This window comes from Drosophila serrata, unplaced genomic scaffold (genome assembly GCF_035046125.1).
Source record: "Drosophila serrata isolate PLE 108 unplaced genomic scaffold, ASM3504612v1 contig_272, whole genome shotgun sequence".
Taxonomy (NCBI): Eukaryota; Metazoa; Arthropoda; class Insecta; order Diptera; family Drosophilidae; genus Drosophila; species Drosophila serrata.
The window spans coordinates 8,156,534-8,175,481 of NW_028257170.1; the positions used below are offsets into that span (position 1 = coordinate 8,156,534).

At 45.7% G+C, this 18,948-nt stretch overlaps 6 protein-coding genes across 9 annotated transcripts in view; 4 read left to right on the forward strand and 2 right to left on the reverse strand.

The window, feature by feature from the left end:
* Positions 1–1,834, forward strand: LOC110190789 (NADPH-dependent diflavin oxidoreductase 1). The gene has a single exon (XM_020961427.2). The coding sequence runs from the start codon at positions 1–3 to the stop codon at positions 1,756–1,758; it is 1,758 nt and encodes a 585-aa protein (XP_020817086.2). The 3' UTR covers positions 1,759–1,834.
* On the reverse strand, positions 1,756–6,234 carry Oseg1 (intraflagellar transport protein Oseg1). Its single transcript, XM_020961424.2, has 11 exons — positions 6,056–6,234; positions 5,757–5,987; positions 4,113–5,567; positions 3,573–4,055; positions 3,243–3,517; positions 3,032–3,179; positions 2,769–2,969; positions 2,579–2,699; positions 2,366–2,522; positions 2,000–2,280; positions 1,756–1,943 (listed from the first exon to the last, which is right to left on the reverse strand). Exons 1-11 carry the CDS (start codon positions 6,118–6,120, stop codon positions 1,848–1,850), a joined length of 3,513 nt encoding a protein of 1,170 aa, XP_020817083.1. The 5' UTR covers positions 6,121–6,234; the 3' UTR covers positions 1,756–1,847.
* Exo70 (exocyst complex component 7) lies at positions 1,835–10,811 on the forward strand. 4 transcript variants are annotated; one of them, XM_020961425.2, is made up of 9 exons: positions 1,835–1,968; positions 6,334–6,428; positions 6,482–6,647; positions 6,712–7,223; positions 8,763–8,827; positions 8,896–9,626; positions 9,697–10,019; positions 10,088–10,221; positions 10,280–10,497. In XM_020961425.2, exons 2-9 carry the CDS (start codon positions 6,381–6,383, stop codon positions 10,380–10,382), a joined length of 2,082 nt encoding a protein of 693 aa, XP_020817084.2. In that variant the 5' UTR covers positions 1,835–1,968; positions 6,334–6,380; the 3' UTR covers positions 10,383–10,497. The 4 variants fall into 4 exon arrangements, with proteins under 4 accessions (XP_020817084.2, XP_086689571.1, XP_086689569.1 ...); XM_086833445.1 differs by lacking the exon at positions 1,835–1,968 and adding an exon at positions 10,707–10,811 and having other exon boundaries at positions 6,236–6,428; positions 10,280–10,430; XM_086833443.1 differs by lacking the exon at positions 1,835–1,968 and adding an exon at positions 10,649–10,741 and having other exon boundaries at positions 6,236–6,428; positions 10,280–10,430.
* Positions 7,239–8,620, forward strand: mtrm (matrimony). Its single transcript, XM_020961428.2, has one exon. The coding sequence runs from the start codon at positions 7,623–7,625 to the stop codon at positions 8,298–8,300; it is 678 nt and encodes a 225-aa protein (XP_020817087.2). The 5' UTR covers positions 7,239–7,622; the 3' UTR covers positions 8,301–8,620.
* LOC110190788 (agrin) lies at positions 10,432–18,026 on the reverse strand. Its single transcript, XM_020961426.2, has 4 exons — positions 16,624–18,026; positions 11,441–12,464; positions 11,175–11,372; positions 10,432–11,107 (listed from the first exon to the last, which is right to left on the reverse strand). Exons 1-4 carry the CDS (start codon positions 16,814–16,816, stop codon positions 10,564–10,566), a joined length of 1,959 nt encoding a protein of 652 aa, XP_020817085.2. The 5' UTR covers positions 16,817–18,026; the 3' UTR covers positions 10,432–10,563.
* The window catches only part of Cbl (E3 ubiquitin-protein ligase CBL), a 17,647-nt gene continuing 11,049 nt past the window's right edge, over positions 12,351–18,948 (forward strand). The window contains exon 1 of the mRNA XM_086833442.1: positions 12,351–12,489. Coding sequence (XP_086689568.1) covers positions 12,434–12,489 — 56 coding nt within the window. The 5' untranslated portion in view covers positions 12,351–12,433. The remainder of the gene's footprint in view (positions 12,490–18,948) is intronic.

Below are 18,948 nucleotides of genomic sequence, written 5' to 3' on the forward strand. Positions count from 1 at the left end.
ATGCGGCTATTGGTTCTCTATGGCAGCCAAACAGGCACTGCCCAGGACGTGGCGGAGCAGATCTGGCGAGAGTCGCATCTGCTGGGTTTCCAGGGTCCGGTTCTTTCCTTCGAGGAGTACGAAACCCATCGGCTTATCGAGGAGCGCCTCGTGGTCTTTGTAGTGGCCACCACCGGCGATGGCGTGGAGCCCGATAATATGAAGCAGGCCTGGCGGTTTCTGCTGAAGCGCAGCCTGCCCGCCCAATCCCTACAAGGAATGCAGTTTGCCTGCCTGGGGCTCGGTGACTCCAGCTATCCGAAGTTCAACTACGCCGCCAAGAAACTGCACAAGCGCCTGCTAAATTTGGGGGCTACTGCCGTCTGTCCAGTGGGTCTGTGCGATGATCAGCATGATTATGGTCATTTGGGAGTGTCCCTCGCCTGGACTAAAGACCTGTGGATTGCCCTTAAAGGTATCTCCGGCGTAAACGACAGTCAGGCGTTGAATGGTGGTCAGGACCAAAGCACGGGAAAGTGGCAGTTGAAGACGTTACCAAAGGAATCCGCCTTTGCCTCCCTGGAAACTCTGCTCTGGACCCAAAAACAACCTGCGTACACGTTTAAACTTAAGGATAACCAAAGGACAACGGCTGAGAATCACTTTCAGGATGTGCGATTTTTGAAGCTGGAATACCAGGCAGAAGGCCTCAGCTGGGAACCCGGCGATGTGATCGATGTGCAGCCTCAAAACAGCGAGAACACTGTGAATGAATTCTTTGATCTACTCCAGGAACACAACCTGAACTTCGACGAAGACACCGTGGTCGAGGTGGCGAGCGCCCATCCGGACATGCCGTTGCCAAAGGCCTATGCCACTCCGTTAAGCCTCCGGCAGGCGGCCAAATACGTTTGGGACTTGAGCGCCAAGCCGCGGCAGCGATTCCTCGAGGTGCTGGGCTTCAACTGCAGCGACGAGATGGAAAAGGAGAAGCTAGATGAGTTCTGTTCTGGTGAGGGCATCGATGACCTGGTGGCCTATGTCAACAGGCCGCGCCGCACAATCTTAGAAGTTCTCCAGGACTTTCGCCATGCCACTTCCTGCCTGACTCTGGAGCAACTTTTCGAGATGATGCCGCTGATACAGCCTCGCAGCTTTTCCATAGCTTCGGATGTGTCCTCCGGCACGCTGGACTTGCTGGTGGCTGTGGTCAACTACAAGACCATAATGCACACTCCTCGTCTGGGCCTGTGCTCCAACTGGCTGAAGCAATTGGAGGCGGGAACAACAGAGATACGTGGCGTGCTAAAGAAGGGTACCATGGTATGGCCTAACGACTTGAGCATCCCTCTCATCATGGTGGGACCTGGCACTGGCATTGCTCCCTTCCGGAGTATCATCCAAAATCGATTGCAAGCCCAATCCACGGGCTCTGTAATCGGGCCTTTGGTCGTGTTCTTTGGCTGCCGCAATAAATCATCGGATTTTCACTTCCAAGAGGACTTCACGACCTGGACAACGACCAAACAGGTGGAGGCTCACTTCGCCTTCTCGCGGGACGAGGATCACAAGGTCTATGTCCAGCATTTAATCACCAAGAATGGCCCTCACCTGGCGGGGCTTGTTAAAAACCGCAATGCCTTCATATACGTGGCTGGGAACTCCAACAACATGCCGAAATCGGTTAGAGAGGCCTTCATCGAGGTCCTCGGCGGCGATGCGGATTATGTGGATCTGATGATCAAGCAGCGACGGTACCAAGAGGAGACCTGGGCGTAAAAGCTAATCTTTATTAGCGCATAAGTTCCTATTTGTACGGTTTGTGTGGACGGAAATAATATTCTTAACAAAACTACTTTAAGGCCGCCTTAAAAGTCTTCCAACAACTTTTCCGACGATGTGTGGCAAAACGGACAGTGACCCTTCTGCAATACCTGCAGTTCAAAGTCCTCGGCATAAAAGAGCTGCAAATAATTAATTTAGATCTAGGTAAGTATTATTTCTTGTATACCAAACTCACCAGCAAACATTGGGGGCAATAGGTAACCTGCAGATCCGGCAATATATTGCGATAGTACACATTCCGCACGTTCTTTCCCTGCCGCTTGAGGATGAGCACATGGTTGGGATCAATGGCACGCAAACCATTGCGGTCAAGGCTCAAGGGCAAGGCCACACTGGCCGCATCTTCGTTGAAGGGATCCGAATCCTCGGCATGCTTTGCAGGCGCAAGCAGCAAACGCTCAGCTTCGCCGTCTGATATATCAACTTCGGGATAGAATTGCACCAAGGGTAGAATTTCTAAAGCAAAGGAAATTATAGATCAGCTCTCATCTTCACTCTTATACCAGTAATATCGAATTAGAATCAAAGCAACTTGTCTTACCAAATGAAACGAATGAGAAAATGTAATCCTGCCGGCAGGTGGGACAACAATTGCTATTCAGGTGCTGGCTATAATTCGAGCACTTGTAGCAAAGGGGCAACAACTCCTCGGGATCGTTAAACCCACTCTTGCAGGCCTTGCTATTCAAAAAATTGAGCTGCAAGAACATTAGTTTTAAGTTAACAATTACTGGAAGATCTGTGATAGACTCACATCAATTTGCTCTTGTATACCAGCAGGTGGCTTTAAGGACTGCAAACGCTTATTAATTAGCAAACACAATTTATTTGCCTGCAGAAACTTGGCCTGTTTAGCCAAAGTGAAAAGAACAGAGCTGCAAAGTATACGTTAAGAATTAATATCTATAATCAGAGATTAACCTTCAGGTCAGTGAATAACTCACAACATGCTAACTCCTTTGGGCACACCCTTGTGCTCCACTTCGTTGAGTATAAAGCGACTCACGTTGAACAAGCTCACTGGTGAATGGGTCGTAAAGGGTTCCTTCATGTAGCTGTAGATCACACTGTATGCATAGTAGACCTTGGCAATGCGCAAATGATTCTTGTACTCAGTCAGGTGATGATCAATTGGGTTTTGTTCGCTGTAATAAGAATGTGCATTAATTTCATTACTTGTCTTTATGAAAAATAGCTTTCAACCCACTCCTTGGAATGATAGATATCCAAGTACTGCTTGGCCAGCAGCCAGTAAAAGTAACTAGCATCCAGATAACGCTCCTCCACTATGGCGGTATTGCTTAGCTGCTTTAGCAGCCGATTAGCTTCCTTGGTGCGTCCTGCCTTCAGATAGGCTATAAAGCAGACACTTCATTAAATATAAGTTCTAACAAGTTTATAATAATCTAGTCTCTCACCCTGATGCGCCTCTATAAACTGATCTGTTTCGGCCAACCACTGACCATGCTGGTAGTGCACCGTGGGCAGAAGCTCTGGTAAGGATTCCGCCAATCGAAAAGCCTCTGGCCAATCTCGAACCTCGACGTGCAACTGCACCACTTGGGCCTCGTCCCCCAGTTTCTTGAAAATCTCCGCTGCCAAGGGCAGAGCTTTGAGGGTCTTCAAGTTCTGGGCCACCGACTCCAACGCATCGCGTTCCGAGAGGCTCAGTCGACGTCCGATATCGTATAGGCTAAATAGTTTATTTACTTTAGTTTTTTGATTTTTGAGCTCTTTTAGATACTTACACATCGGACCATCCCTGCTCTGCCACAATATCAATGGCCTTTTGATTCTCTCCCGCGGACAGCAGTAGCTCGGCGGCAGCACGCGGCTCTTTGACGGAATAGGCCCACTCCGCCCGCTTGCGCACCAGCTCCTTCTTCTCCTGCGCCGTGCCGTCTTTGATGTACTCCTGGGCCAGATCAAACATTCGCAGGTCCGTATACATTTCGAGAGCTCGGGATGATTGGCCGCATTTGAGGAATAGGCGAGCAGCCTCCTTGAATTTTCCAGCGAAGGCACAGTTCTCTGCGAGTAACACTTCCTTGGGCACAGCTGATCGCTGCTGCTGATCCCTCAGCTCCCCGATCAGCTTGAGCCAAGGTAGGTTACGCACTTTGACGTAGGCATCGCGGGCTATATTGATATGCAGGGCTTCTAGTGCGGATTGGGCCAGTCCCTCCCAGTCGCTGGTGGTCACACCCAGACAAGCCACCTGATAAGCTTCCCTAAGAACAAAATAATCCATCATTAGAAGTAACCTTAGGCTAAAATTTAAGACTTACTCAAATAAGCCCGCTTCGATAAACTGCCACATGGTAGATCCGAGGGCCAAAGGCGTATTGTGCATTATATTCCCTCGCAGACAGAAGGCAGTGGCTCCGCACAGTCCCACCACCACGCCATGCATATTCTGCGGCGCTCTCGGCGGTAGATTGCCCACGCGAACACTTAATCCTCCGGTGGTGTGGGTATAACACAGCATCGAGTCCAGATGGGTATTCCAAGTAACGCTGTTAACTCCCGTGTCCTGGTACAGGATTGTGTCATTGACTATGTCACGCACCACCAAGCGACCAACATCGTCTACCACAGCGATCTTGCTCCGCTTAGAGTTTATGTCCAGACAACGGACTGCCGACACGGCGGTGGTAATCAGCAGCGGCAGGGAATTGTTGAGAAAGATCCGAAACACTTGGCCACTTTTCAGACCCACCATCAGTCCCTCGCGACCCACTGGACCACCCGTGACCTTAATGTAACGAATAAAGGAGTCCATGATCCACTCGCGCTGAAGGACTCCGGAGAAATCCAGGCATTGGAGTCGCTTTTCCTGGCACAAAACGATGTGGCGACCACACACCACCAACAGACTGCAGTCGAACTTCTGCTGGATCTTCTCCCGAACCTTGTAGTGCATCGGCTGATCCTCGCCAGAGCTCAGCTCGTAGAGAACAACGCGCTCTGGCAGCTGAACAGCCAATCGGTTCCGGTAGATGGCTATCTTCTGCACCAAATCCCGGCACTTGATGCGGACCTTCTGGCCGGAGATAAGGTGCTGGATGATAACGTCACACATGTTCTCCCGGAAGGCATATCGCTCGCGGTAAAGAGCATGAACAGTGCTCGAAGCGATGTTAAAGCAGGCGAGTGTTCCATCCTGACAACCAATGGTGTATGACTGACCGTTGGGATGCAGTGCCACTGTCCAAATCCAAGTGTCGAAGCTATCGCCCAGGGTGCCCAGCCGAATACCCTCTCTCGTAAAGAAGTGCAGTCCTCCGGTGCAGCCGCCGACCAAGCAGAATTCTCCATTCGGAAAATATTGCAGGCACAGGGGATCAAAGCCCAGAGTCCGCTCCTTTCCAATCATCTGGCCACTAAGCGTGTGAAACGAAAGTGTCTGACTCCAGTCCACAACGCCGATGGTGTCCACGCTGCCGGGTCCACTGGCCGGACAGCACTGTACACTAAAGACGTTGCTATTGGGTCCGCCTGGACGATCGATGCGACCCTTCTCCTCGCCCAACTTGTTGCGTATGGAAATGGTGCCATTGGCAAGACCCAAGATCAGGTACTGTCCGTCGTTGGTCCAGGAGCAGCCATTCACCCGAGCAGAGATCTTATACTTCTGCACAGCCTTCTGATCCGCCGACCAGAAGGCAAAGTCCGACAGGGAACAGGAGGCCAGGTGGTGTGAGACGGGATTGAAGCTCATGCACTGAATGGAGTCGCCATGTCTGGAAAAAGCCAGTTTTTTTTTAGTATTTTTGTTTTAAAGATATTATATTCAAAAATCTTTTCAATTTCTAAAGTATTTAATTTAAAATTTAAGCATATTATAAATATATTAAAATAAATTGGTTTTACTATCTTTACTTGGTGGTAATTTAATTTAAATTTGAAATATATTTTTCACATTTACTTACGAATACTTGAGCAGCCCCTCTAGCTGTGGTGACCACACAATGACCATTTTATCGGAGGCTCCGCTGGCGAACCGCTTGCCATCCCGCGAGTATGCCACACAGTTGACCGTATCCTTGTGGGCCTTCAGGGTGTTCAGGAGCGAACCGTCGTTCGGGTCGTAGATGAGCAGCCGGTCGCCTGCGGCCACCACCAATTGGCTGCCATCGGGCGCATAGCATACATTGTGGACGCTGTAAAAGAGGTTTTCCCGTTACCGTTATGGAGCAACAGGTTGTTGTTTTTCTGCGGAATGCCTTACCTGATCTCGTTGTCCTTGCTGTTGGGGAACTCTATCCGCTCCAGCCACTTAAGTACGCCCCTCATTTTTGGAACAATCTAAGCTTAATCCTCTAGAGCTGCATAGTTGGTAAAAATTCCGAGTTTTATATTTGTTGTTTACATACAGGTTCCATGGCAACGGATAATTTAACGAAAGTTGGCAGGACTGGTTGAAGAGTGTGACCATTGCATAATGACCTAAAAAAGCCAGAAACTTCGTCAGTCTAATAAGATAATTATTTATTTTACAATATCCAGCCACAACAAATCAATTTTAGCGAAATTTAAGATATATCCGGTAGAAAATGAACAATCTGGACAGTTCCTTGCAGGCGCACAACAAGTTGGAAAAGGTAAACCCAACTGCCAGCCTTTGGGACCCCATATTTACCCAGATTTTTCGTAGGAAACCACCAACTTGGCTCTGCTGAAAGACCGAGTGGATAAGTATCATGATCTCTCCACGCAAATGTCCAGTATTCTCACCGTGTTCGAGAAGCGGCTGGGGAACCTGGAGCAGACCATATTACCTGTTTACCAGGAGACAGAGCAGCTTCAGAAGCGGCAGCAAAGTGAGTGGAAATATAAACAAAGGTATTCCCTAGCCACTAATGGGTTGACGCCTTTTTTTCGTAGACCTGGAAGCCACACTGAACTGCCTGGAGAGTGTTCTCTCGCACTACGATGTCTCCCAGGAGGTGTGCCAACTAATTCACCAGGGACCTATTGAAGGCAATATATCCGTCTTCCTGGACGCTCTGGCCAAGCTGCGAGCAGCCATGGATTACTTTCTGCACAACAACTCCCAGAGCGTGGAGCTGGAGAACGTGACCAGCTTGTTCAACACCGGATGCGAGGGCCTCAACCAGCACTACAGTATGCTGCTAAAGAAGCACAGTGCTCCGTTGAAGCCCGTAGAGCTGCTGGATCTCATCTACATCGAAGACGACTCTAGCGACGAGTACACCTCGTTCCGGCAGCTGTCGCAGACAACCCGCGAAGAGCTCTACACCATTTCCCACTGGCTGGATCAAAATCTGCGGGAGTACACCCACATCTATGCCACGGAGCGTGGTGATGTGGTGCTACGTTCGCTGCAGCTGCTTAAGGATCACCAGAAGAGCAATAGTTGGGGACACGAGGCGCTGGTGAGTAGTGAAGTCTTTTCTAATTGGGGGAAAAGTTTTTAATTAGGTACCTTTTATATTATTAAGAATATTTATAAGTAAATAATTAAGTACCCTGAACATTTATTTAAGCTTATCTTTTTCCCACTTTGGGTACAATTTTGTCGACAATATTACTTGAGTCTGTACCTTTCCCTTTACCATTTACCTTGTCAACTGTCGTACCGGGATACCTCATCTCTATCTAGCTTCTATTTTGTTTCCTTTCCTTTTACTATTTCGAATAACGGCACTTGAGTGAAAAAGCTTCCAAAGCAATTAGATTTCCAGGCAGCTTCTGTGGCCGCCATTTGCCAACTAGAAATTGTCGAGAACGCATCGTTTTTAGAATTAAGAAATACGAAAATTAAATCAAATAAAATGGAGCACTGCCGTACTCCGACCAACAAGAAAAACTACACCTTCAATCGCACTCCAACGATGAAGGAGCGGCGGTGGAACACCCTGAACGTGAGCAACACCAGCGTTCGCTGCTCCACGCCCATCTTTGGGGACTTCCGATCGCCCAATCTCTCGCCGATCGAGGGCATGGGTCCGAAGAAAAGTCCCGTGTCACCCATGCGCTTTGAACCATTCAAGAAGCCGCCGATGAAGTTGGATATACATCAGCCGCAGAAGCACCACAATAAGATCATAACTCGCACGGAGCTAAAGCCTCCGATTTTCGTACTGCCCCAGCCGCAGGAAGAGATTATGGAGCATAAACAATGGGAATCGGAACGTGAAAAGGAGATGAAGAGCAATAGCAGCAGCAGCCCGGATACCTGTTCAGATGACTCCAATTTGGAGACCTCCCTAACCGTGGAGTCACGCCGCCGCTCCATTACAGCCTCCAATCACTCGTATGTGGTGAATCATGCCCGGAATGTGGAGCAGGTACTTGTGCACATCGGCCTGGAGAACTATGTCCGTCACTTTGAGAAGGCTCACATTGATTTGGTGACCCTGGCCTCCATGGGACGCGAGGATCTGGCCAAAATTGGCCTCAACGCCGATGAGGATTGCAATCGCATTATGGATGCCATCAATGCTCTTTAAGTCTTATGGATATATATTTTGAAATGTGTTTTATGTGAAGAGAGTTTATGCTATGTTGGATCTCGAGGATTAATAATAGGATTATGAGAAAATGTTTGTGAACGACCTGGTGTCTGCATATTATATTATGTTAGTCTAAGAATAGTTTGAATAATATTGTAAAATCAAAATAATTTATATAAGAATGTATCTAAATAAGTTTTTATCAAATATGTTCTATGTAAGCAGAGGGTCTGCATCTTATTTTTATAAAGCTGGTCTCTTATATCTCTATTGTAAGCTTAAAACTAAATAAAAACAAAAATGGTGGTCTTAAAAAATCTTTGATAAGTAATAATTCTTTGATTTTTAAATTCTATGTCCCTTATATTTCAGGATATATTAATTAGTAGTAGTAGTAGCTAGCAAATATATTTTTCCCCCAATCTACTATTATCTAAACTATTCCGCGTATTCTTTCAGAGACCTCGTCACAGTGGACGCCAAACGGAACCCAAGAAGAACACCTCGGCCCGCCTTCAGCAAATGTGAGAGCAACTAAATTCTGTATTTCTTTTCCAGTTGATAATCAAACTCATTTAATTACCTACTTCAGCTTTGAGAAGAAGGCCAACAAGCTGTATTTACGGGCCACACAAACCATTGAGCAGTCCACTGGGTTCTCCATTAAGAAGGCATCGTCGCACAGCGATCATTTGACCTCGGAGGATCTGATGGATGGCGATCAGGAGCTGGATAAGTACTTGGTCATGCTGCTCGGTCTACAGCGGCTGCTTAATTGGGAACGTGCGATCATGCACGACATTATACCGCAATCGAAGCACAACGAAGTATTCGCTCGTTTGGCCTACAACGCCATCGAGCTGGTGGTCAAGGATGCCGAGGCCATAACGCAACGCATATTGCGATGCATCTCACGCAAGGAGTGGACCTCGGCCCTGGGCATATTCTCCGCTCTGAAGCGTGTGATCCTACTGCAGCCGGATATCGAGCGTACCTATGATCCTGCCCAGAGGGAACAACTGACCAAGGTGCTGAATAAATTGCAGCATACGGGCGCCAAGGCCTTAGAGCACTTCTTGGACGTGGTCAAGGGTGAGTCCAGCACGAATATTGTGGGACAGAGCAATGTGCCCAAAGATGCCACCGTTCATGAGCTCACCTCTAATACGATCTGGTTCATCGAGCACTTGTACGAGCACTTTGACGTGATTGGCTCCATCTTGGCACAGGATGTGCTCTACTCTACGCAGCTGGACACCATTCTGATGAAGAAGGCGCTGCCGGGAGAGGAACGGAACAAGGCTCTCCTTGCTATTTATATAAGTAAGGAATTTGCTCCTTATAAAGTACCTATTTTAATTTATACTATAATTTATATTATAATTCTAAACAGAAAAGGCCCTGGCGGAACTGAATCTGTCCATTATGAACAAATGCGAGCAGTACAATGACCAGGCTACCAAGCATCTCTTCCGCCTGAACAACATCCACTACATCCTTAAATCGCTGCAGCGCTCCAACCTCATTGACTTGGTGACGCTAGCGGAGCCAGAGTGTGAGCACAGCTACCTGGAGATGATACGCGAGCTGAAGGCCAGCTACCAGAAGACGTGGTCCAAGATGTTGCTGGGAATCTACTCATTGGATGAGCTACCAAAGCCCGTGGCCGGCAAAGTGAAAGACAAGGATCGTAGTGTGCTAAAGGAGAGGTTTTCGGTAGGTTTCAATACATAATAAATAGTTTTTTCAACTTAATTCTAATTTCATATACTTTTTCCTCGTAGAACTTCAACAAGGACTTTGAGGAGGCCTGTAAGATCCAGCGTGGCATCTCCATCCCTGATGTTATCCTACGCGAGGGCATCAAACGTGATAATGTAGAGCACATACTGCCCAAATACAATCGTTTCCACGAAATGTAAGCTTAAGCATTAGGCCTTAGGCATTTTCGTAACTTAATTTATATCTCCTTTCAGGTACGCCGGCGTTCAGTTTAGCAAGAATCCTGACAAGTATGTGAGATACAGACCGCACGAGATAAATGCCATGCTGAGCAAGCTATTCGATGACTCCGCCTAGATGTGTTCAGCTCCCAGGGGAGCTGGGTTCGAGTGCATTCCTAAGTTCGTAAGTTCGTTGGGGGGCTTTAATTCAAAACTCAATAAATATTGCTTTTAAAAAAAGTACAATACAAGACTATAGCCTAAAATTATTAAATGCTGCCAAGTGTGTGTCTAATGCCATGCGCCATGCACACATCCTAGTAGAGGAAGTTCGTGGACGGTGCCTCGGGGCGGCCACAGGCGCCGTAGTAGTTGATGTTCACCGTCTGGTTCGCCCTGCAGTTCTCGATCTCCAGGAAGCAGTCGTTCAAATACGTCTTGTTGTCGCTGCCACACACAGGCTCGAACTCCCGCGGACAGATGCGAGCGCATCCCTTCAGCTGGAAGGCGGCCAGGCATCGCTTCAGAGGCACAACAAACACATGCTTGCCGCAGTTCTCCTTGCGCATGTGGCACTCGGACTTGTATAGGTTGTTGTCCGATCCACACACAAAACTCGGCGGCTGAGCATCGCAATCCGACTCACAATCGGCGGTCAGGGCGCAGTTCTTCAGGGAAACGGCAACCACACGCATGTTGCAAGTGCGCCTCTTGAACTCGCACATGGAGGCGAAGGTGTTGCCGTCCGATCCGCACACCGGCTGCTGCTCCAGGTCCGCCCGCGTACAGGCATCACCGCAATCCTTGGCGGGCGAATTAAGATCCGTGCAGGGTCCAATATGAGCCAGGTTCACGCCGCGTCTGCAAATAGGATATGCAAGATGGTAAGAAGTCCTTTAAACTTTAACCTCATTTATATTTTACTTACAGACAGGTGGCATGGGCCAGCTCGCACTCATTGTTGTAGGTCTTGGCATCTGTGCCGCAGAGCTTGTCGTTCCGCTTCGAGCTGAAGATGGAGCCAAACAGGCTGTTGAAGTCCTTGCAGGGCGGCAATTGCTTGCAGCGAGTCAAGCGATTCTTGCACTTGTCCATGCTCACCTTCTGTATGGACTTCCGCTGCGGGCTGCGGAAGAGAAAGTGGTTTAAATTCATCATTTATTAATTTACTTCTATTATTTCTCTTAAACTTACCCACAGTTCAGCATCTTGAGTTCACAGAGCGAGGAGTAAATGTTGCCATCACTGCCGCACACATACTGCGACGGAGCATCTGCCTCCGCCTTGGGACATTCGGTGGGACAGGCATCGGCGGCACTGCCATGCCGCTCCTGCGGCATACAGAAGGAGAGCGGCACTTCGAAAACGTGCTTTCCACAGTTGGAGGAACGCATCTTGCAGGGACTGGCGTAGAGTCGCCCATCGGAGCCGCAGGTGGGCCTGGCCACCCGCCAGCAAGACTCTCGGCACATTCTCGTCGACTGGCAGTGTTTCCGGCTGGTCTTCACCACACCCTGACCGCACGTATGCAGCTTCATTTCGCACGTCGAGTTGTACACATTGCCATCGGAGGCACATACAGGTCCGTCCTTCGGGGCACTGTTGCAATCCACCGGACAGGATTCGCGTACGGCACTCGTGTTGCTGCAAGGACCCACGTGGGATAGCTTCACTGCCGCCAAGCCCACGCGGCAGGACTGCACCCGGAGCATGCAGCGATTCAGATAGGTGCGTCCATCAGTGCCGCAAACTGGATCCTTCTCCGTGCTGCAACGGTGCTTGCAGTCCGACCCCTTCGAACGCTCGCAACCATCACGGACATCCTTGATCAGTGAGACGCCGCTCCTCGAACAAGTCTTCTTGCGCAGCTCACAGAGATTCGCATAGATGAGGCCATCGCTGCCGCACACAGGTTCTGCTCCCACGGTCAAGCTGGGTGGACACGATCGCGGACAGTTTCCAGTGCTGCCAGCACTGGCCCTATTCCGTCTGCCCATCTGTGCCTGCTGCTGTTGTTCCGTCTCCTCGCGCAGCAGTGACTCCAGTGCAGCAGCCGCCGCCCCGGGAGCCTGCATCAATGTGGAAGATAACTCCGGTTGTGGATCTTGGCGGTAGTTGATCAACAGCGAATCCGGCGCTGCATCTGCACTGCGGTACCGGATCACGGGTGCCTGTGCCGGCAGCCGAATGATCTTGATGGGGGAGTCTGTAACAGCGCCTAGGAAAATCGAGAAAAATGTAGGGTAAGTAGCAATTAAAAATTATATATTTAACATATATGAGAAAATTGATAATAATCATACAATGCAGGATAAATGTATTTAATATCTTAAAAAAGATATTATAAAGACGTACGATTTAGAAAGCTTCTTCACTTAATATTTACCTTAAAAATAGTTTTTAGGCATCTATTCACAAATCTCTACCCATATTTAAACGCAAACTGTTGGAAAGCTTAAAAAAATGTGGAAACGGAGCGTTTATTGTGTCTTTCTAGAACAAAGCTCTTAAAAATTCTGCAACTCTTCTTTTGTGAACTGTAAATAAATTTATTTGTCACTTTATTTGCCATTAGGTTGTGTAGCATAACGTTGCTTTTATAACTTAACTTAAAGCTGTTCATTGTCTATTACGAAAAATGGAGAAACTTTTCTTTTAGAGGGTTTTAGTTTCAGTAGACTATATACAATATCTTCCAAACCCTAAACAAACTGAAAATGTAATGTCAAAGACCTTAACTGACCATAGTAAATTTAATTTATAATGAATTATGAATACTTCATATCCCTTAAGATTATATATATTTTTTATTTACTTCCAAAAATCATCTTAGCATCCTATAGACTCCCTTTTCAAGTTCACACTTTCACTGTTTAATTTACACCTTTTACCGCTTAGCTTTCCCAGGGTAACTGCAGCTTCGAACCCGTCCCGAATGGCCACTTTCCCTTGGCATTTTCCTTCGCATGCGGAAGAGTTGTCTCTGGGCATACAAATGCGAGATTAGCTTTGGGCATTCTGCGCAGTTGTGACCCACTGTGTCTTTGGCTCTCCACCTCCAGAACCTCCTCCATCACTATCCATAGTGATCGCATGACCGACTCAAGTAACCAGCCATTAACTTGAATAATTTGGGAGTTTATAGGGTTGACGAGAGTTCCGAGTTCCAAAGGGGCAACGGGAATGGGAACGGGAAACGGGGGAGTTCCCTTTACCACTACTATGTTACTAACGGTACCAGTTTTCATAACTCAATTCCAAGTAAACGACACAATGGCAGCATTTGTGGCTGAGATTTGAGCACAACTATTATTATTATTATTATTATTATTGTGCTACACATACTATCAACCGACCTCCATCTATAATTGTTCATGCTAATCCCAGCCAGAAATCGTAAGCTTAATCTGTGCTAAAAACTGCAAGTGAAATTTCCACACTAATTGCCTCCGGCCCCGAAACATTTCTGATTTCTGTTGTCTTTGGTCGGTCGGATGTGGCTCCGTTCAGTTGGGGCTTTGGCTTTGTTTTGTCTGAATCTGTTTGCAAAGAAAGCTGCTGTGAGAGCCAGCCGCCTCCGGAGGAAGCGAGATCCAAGATCCGAGAGATCCGAGTGTATTAAGCGGTAGAAAATCTATTAGCGCTCTTTGTGGCTGCCACGATTGTTTGCCCGCGATAATTGAACCCACGTTCATTATTCCAATTTGTTGGAGCTGCTGCTGCTGCCGGCCATAAAGATGAAAATTTCAACATATATCCAGCCTCCACTAGCACCACCACCACCACATCAGATGGCAGACAGACAGACGCATTCTCAGAGCTTAATGGACATGGATCCCGGGCCTGGATCCGAATCGGAGCCATTAAGCCCCGGAGAAAATTAAGCGGCGTTAGGAATTAATGCACATGTAAACGATCCGCTGGACTGGCCAGATGCGGAGGCAGACCCAGAAGCAGTCGAGACCGCACAGCCTATCCCATCTCACTTGGGGCTGCAACTGCAACTGCAACTATGCGACCGCAACCCCGGCACCACCCACTCGGTGGCACGAACCAGCACTTGAAGAAAATTTTGCCTGAAATTTAGGGAATAATTTGATAAACAATTTGTAGCCTAGAAGGCTTTCGAAAAACTTACATTTCTTCCTTCATATGAAGGACCTTTTTCACTTACTATTTATGACTATCTCAAGTATAATTTTTTGTTTGTAATATTGCATTTCTGTTCCCTTTAATTCCTTTAATTTAAAGTTCAAGCTACAAATTGTTTTAATTATAATTTAAATAAGGTTTTTTGCAGAATCAACCTGCATAAATCAAGCAGTAGGATATGGTATATATTACCATTTTTAGATCCTTTAAGAGGGTCTTATAATCATCATTTCATCATTTGCTGTTCATCTTTTTCAAAAAATGTATCTTAAACTATTTATGTTCAAGATAGCAATTAACTCCATTTCCCTAATAGTATAAAATAATACATAAAAGCAATGCAATTAAATCCATAACAATCCTAATATGTTTCTTCAAGTGCTGGGCATTTTCCTGGCCTCCGGCGAGTGGCTGCCAGGCAGGCTCCTTCCTATCGGATGCCATCAATTGCAAAAAAAGAAAAACAGAGAAAAAAGGCGAGAGAAAAAAATAAAAGCAGCAAGCGTATAATTTTCAAAAGTGGAAAAATCCAGCAACCAACGCACAGGGACTTTTTGCATGAGCTATGCGTGTGTGTGCCCGATGTGTGTGCGGTTTGGAGTGTGGCTCGGTTTGCTCTGGTTTGGCCTGGCACAGTGGAAAGCAGTGGAGAGACCAGACCAAGCCCATGGATGAATCACGGCGCCACTGATTGGGGTCCCATTAAATATATGTATATACATATTTGTGAGATCACTGCAGAGCCAGCTAATTGATCTTTCACCCATCAATCTCCGATCAAGTGCTGTTATCAATTAACCAAATGATCGCGCTTACAAGTAAAACAAATCATTTCGCTCCGGGTCATAGCTAAACGAGGCATCCATTGCTACTATATATTCAACATATAGGAGCTCGCTCCCATCCCCCCCTTCAGTTTTTCACGACTTGAAGCTGGTTTCCACTGTGCGGTCAGTTTGATTTCCCCATGAACTATCACCATACATACGTACCCCCCCCCCCAACCAGCGTCTCTGGCTTCTGTGTCTCCCCTTCGTGCTTTTAATGAATTTATTTGAATGTTGGACAAATTGTGCACGAAAATATTTACGAGCATGTTGTGCGTCGAGGAGTAAAGTCAGAGAGTTTCACACAAAGGGGGGTTTCTAGGGGGGATCTGCGAACCCCTCTCCTGTGTGTGTGTGTGTTTGTGTGCCAGTTTACATTCACTTTATGCAGAGTATTAGTACCTTAGAAATTAATAGCAGCTCCAACGACGGCCTTTCTACCACCGCACAGCTGTAGGTCTTAGATCCGGACCCGGAGTCACCTTCTCCGTTTCAACACCCAGAGAAATTAGGGGATAATTATGTTGGTAAGCTCACGATCTAGCCATTAGCAATGATTTTTCGGCCATTCTCTTAAGAAACCAACATTATTTTGAGCTAGGCAATTACTTGAAGTATAGGATAGTGATATATTCCATATATATAAGAACTTATCTTTCAAAAGCTTTTAATTATTAATTAACTCTATTAGTCAACCTTTAATTGATTATTGCATTTGATCTATTTTCTTTAAAAGAACATAAAAAGGAAATTGACTTAATTTATTTAAATTGGTTTGGAATACAAAAATGGTCAAATTGATATATTTTTTGGTCTAAACTTCTGTTAAATTGCTTCTATTTATAGTATATAAATTTAGGTGGCGCTGTTCTTAATCAAAAACCCATTTTGTATTTAATTGTTTTCAATTCAAATCAATTTATTTTATTCCTACCCATTTAAGAAATTCTATTATTAAGGAAGTTTTTGGGTTACTAGAAAATGGCTTAATAATAGTTATTAATTTCCAAGAAATTCATTTAATATTAAACATACATAGCTTCCTGTACAAATTATAACTTTGTTTTATAGTAAAATGCTGTTTCAAAAGTGTTTGAGTTTTTTAGGATATATGAAGCATTTTGAAACCCTTTCATTGCTTCCATTATTTAAATGTTAATAGTTTTTTGAAGTCCTTGCAAAAGCTACAAAATGTTACATGTTCTTAAAATAAGGACCAAAAATATTTCATTGCATACTTTTTGATACACTTTCTACAGATGTGAAACCTATATTCACATCCTCAAACCTGTTATGTAGCCAAGTTTCCAAAGTAATCCATCTTCTTATTTTTAATTTCTTACATATTTTTTTTTGCCGTGTACAGTGCAGTGGAGCTTACATACATGTTTGACTTACCATTAGTGGTTGACGCCGCCGCCAACATAAAGACGGCCAGCAGTGCGCCAAACAGCTGGCGCTTGCTGTGGAGTCTGTGGCTGTGGTTGCCACTCTTGATCTTGGCCTGGCTTTGAGGCTGGCCAAATCCCTGGGCTAGCGCCTGCGCATGGGTTTGGGCGGGGGACTCCGGCTGCTGCTGCGATTGGTACATTTTCACTGTCTGCTGCACTTTCCTGCTATTTAGCTGTAGATGCTGCTATTGCTGTTGTTGTGCGTGACGGCGGCGCTTTCGCTCGTTAACAATTGAAATAGTAGCAAACTTGGGCGGCGCGGCTGAAGTTCACTGCTTTGTCTGTATGTATTGTATGTGCGCGCGCGAGGAAAGAAGAAAGTTTCCCCCGCTCTCTTCGACTCTCTTCCGCTCTAGCTCTCGCTCTCGAAGAAGAGCGCGAAGACTAAATAAACGATCGTAACTGGTGCAAGATTACCGCAGAAGCTATTCGAATTAACGGTATTCTTGCGGTCATTTGGGCTTGGCCTGCTCTTCTTCTTCTTTTGCCACTGCTTCTTTTAGTGCTTTGATGTTCTTGTCTCGCTCGCTCTGCCGGGCCCTTTTATGAGTTCATTCGTCGTGTGAGCTTGCGTCTTGCCTATTAACCGAAATGTAACGGCTGCCACTTCTACTCTCTGGAAGCTCCTGCTGCCGCCTGCTCCTCCTGCTTCGCCTAACTCTCGTATGCGCCTTCTGGGCACTTTTCACACAATCGCACAATGGGGCATAATTTCTTTTTTATCGCTTCTTTTGCGTTAGCTTCTCTTTTATTGTTCTTATTATTTTTGCCCGTCTTTAATTTGATTTCAATTACGTTCTGGTCGCTGCGGTACTACGGTCTTTTATTGTCCACACAAAACAATTTTTCTTCTTTTGCAGCTTCTTCTTCTTCGTTCTTCCTTCGTTTGAATTTGACTTTGATGCGCGCTCTTCGAGTTTCGATTCGCATATGAAATGATCTCTCTTTTGGATGCTGCTACTGTTTTCTGCCTCTGCTGCGGCTGCTACTGCTGCTGCTGCTTCTGTTTACGTTGACTGCGACTGCGGCGATTGCATTTTTTATTTATTGTTGTTCTTGCCGCCGCGTTTTCAATGAATGAACACACAAATACACACTCAAACTGACCGACGCACTCACAGGCACACACACGTTCGCTAGCATCCGATTTGTACAATGTACATTCATAAAATTATAGGCTTTTATTGTTGTCTCCGCTGGACGCTGTCGCTGCTACTGCTGCTGCTGTTGCTGTTGCTTCTGCTTTTCGTATTTCCCCCGACGCGACGGTTTGTGCCCAGAAATCTCTGCAAGCTAAGCTCCAATTGGGACGAAGAGAAAGGTTTGACAATGCGCCGACGAATGGCACCGAATTTGCAATGCCAACAAATTTATATGAGTGAAAGGCAGCGCAGTCGGCGCCGGCAGAGCAGAGCATCCAGCAGCTGGCGCGAAGCTAAGGCGCAGACTACACTCGAAAAAAACCGCAGGTCATAGTAGAAAGATATGATTAGATAATTGTTAAAACCCGAAAGCCACAGCACTGATACTTATCCTGTAGCTTTATAATTAAGTATGCAGTGTACAAATAAAAAATAAAATATAATTGGTAAAACAGAGAGGAGGTAAATATATCCTTGAATTAAATTAAGGGTATTTTTATTGATTTATTAAGGAATCATAGTACAATAATAAGAGGAAAATTTATGTCTCTAAAAAAGGGTTCGATTTCTAAAATTATGATTGTGAAATATAATTATCTTTTCAAAATTTTAAAACAATGGAGCCAATATAAGGAAACTATTTTCATTAAAGTTTAGATATATAATAGAAGTATATAGAAATATTGCATACATTCTATGAAAATACAATACTTTGGTTACCAAAAATGATCCTTATTTATAGATACAACATCTTAAAATGTATTTCAAGAGTATCAGCTATTTTGCCATTCTTTAGTAAAGTAATAAATACAATTTTTCATCCAGAATATAAATTTCAAATTAAATATTTTTTAAGTCTATACAGGATATCCTTATCCAACTAACTTTGTGACTGAAGATAGACAAAAAAGGGCAGACCTTTCTCCAAATGTGCAGTTTATTTTCAGTTGTTAGACCAGGATCAATAATTTTATTTTGAGTGGAATATTGCCTGCCTCTGGGCATATTGATTAAATGGAGTTGTCGGTATTTAAAATAACAACTTGGTCATGTCTGCCGGGCCTAATCGGTTTTGTGTACAAATTTAATTTGCCAAAAGTGGCAGCAAAATGCAACCAAAAAGGCGAGCA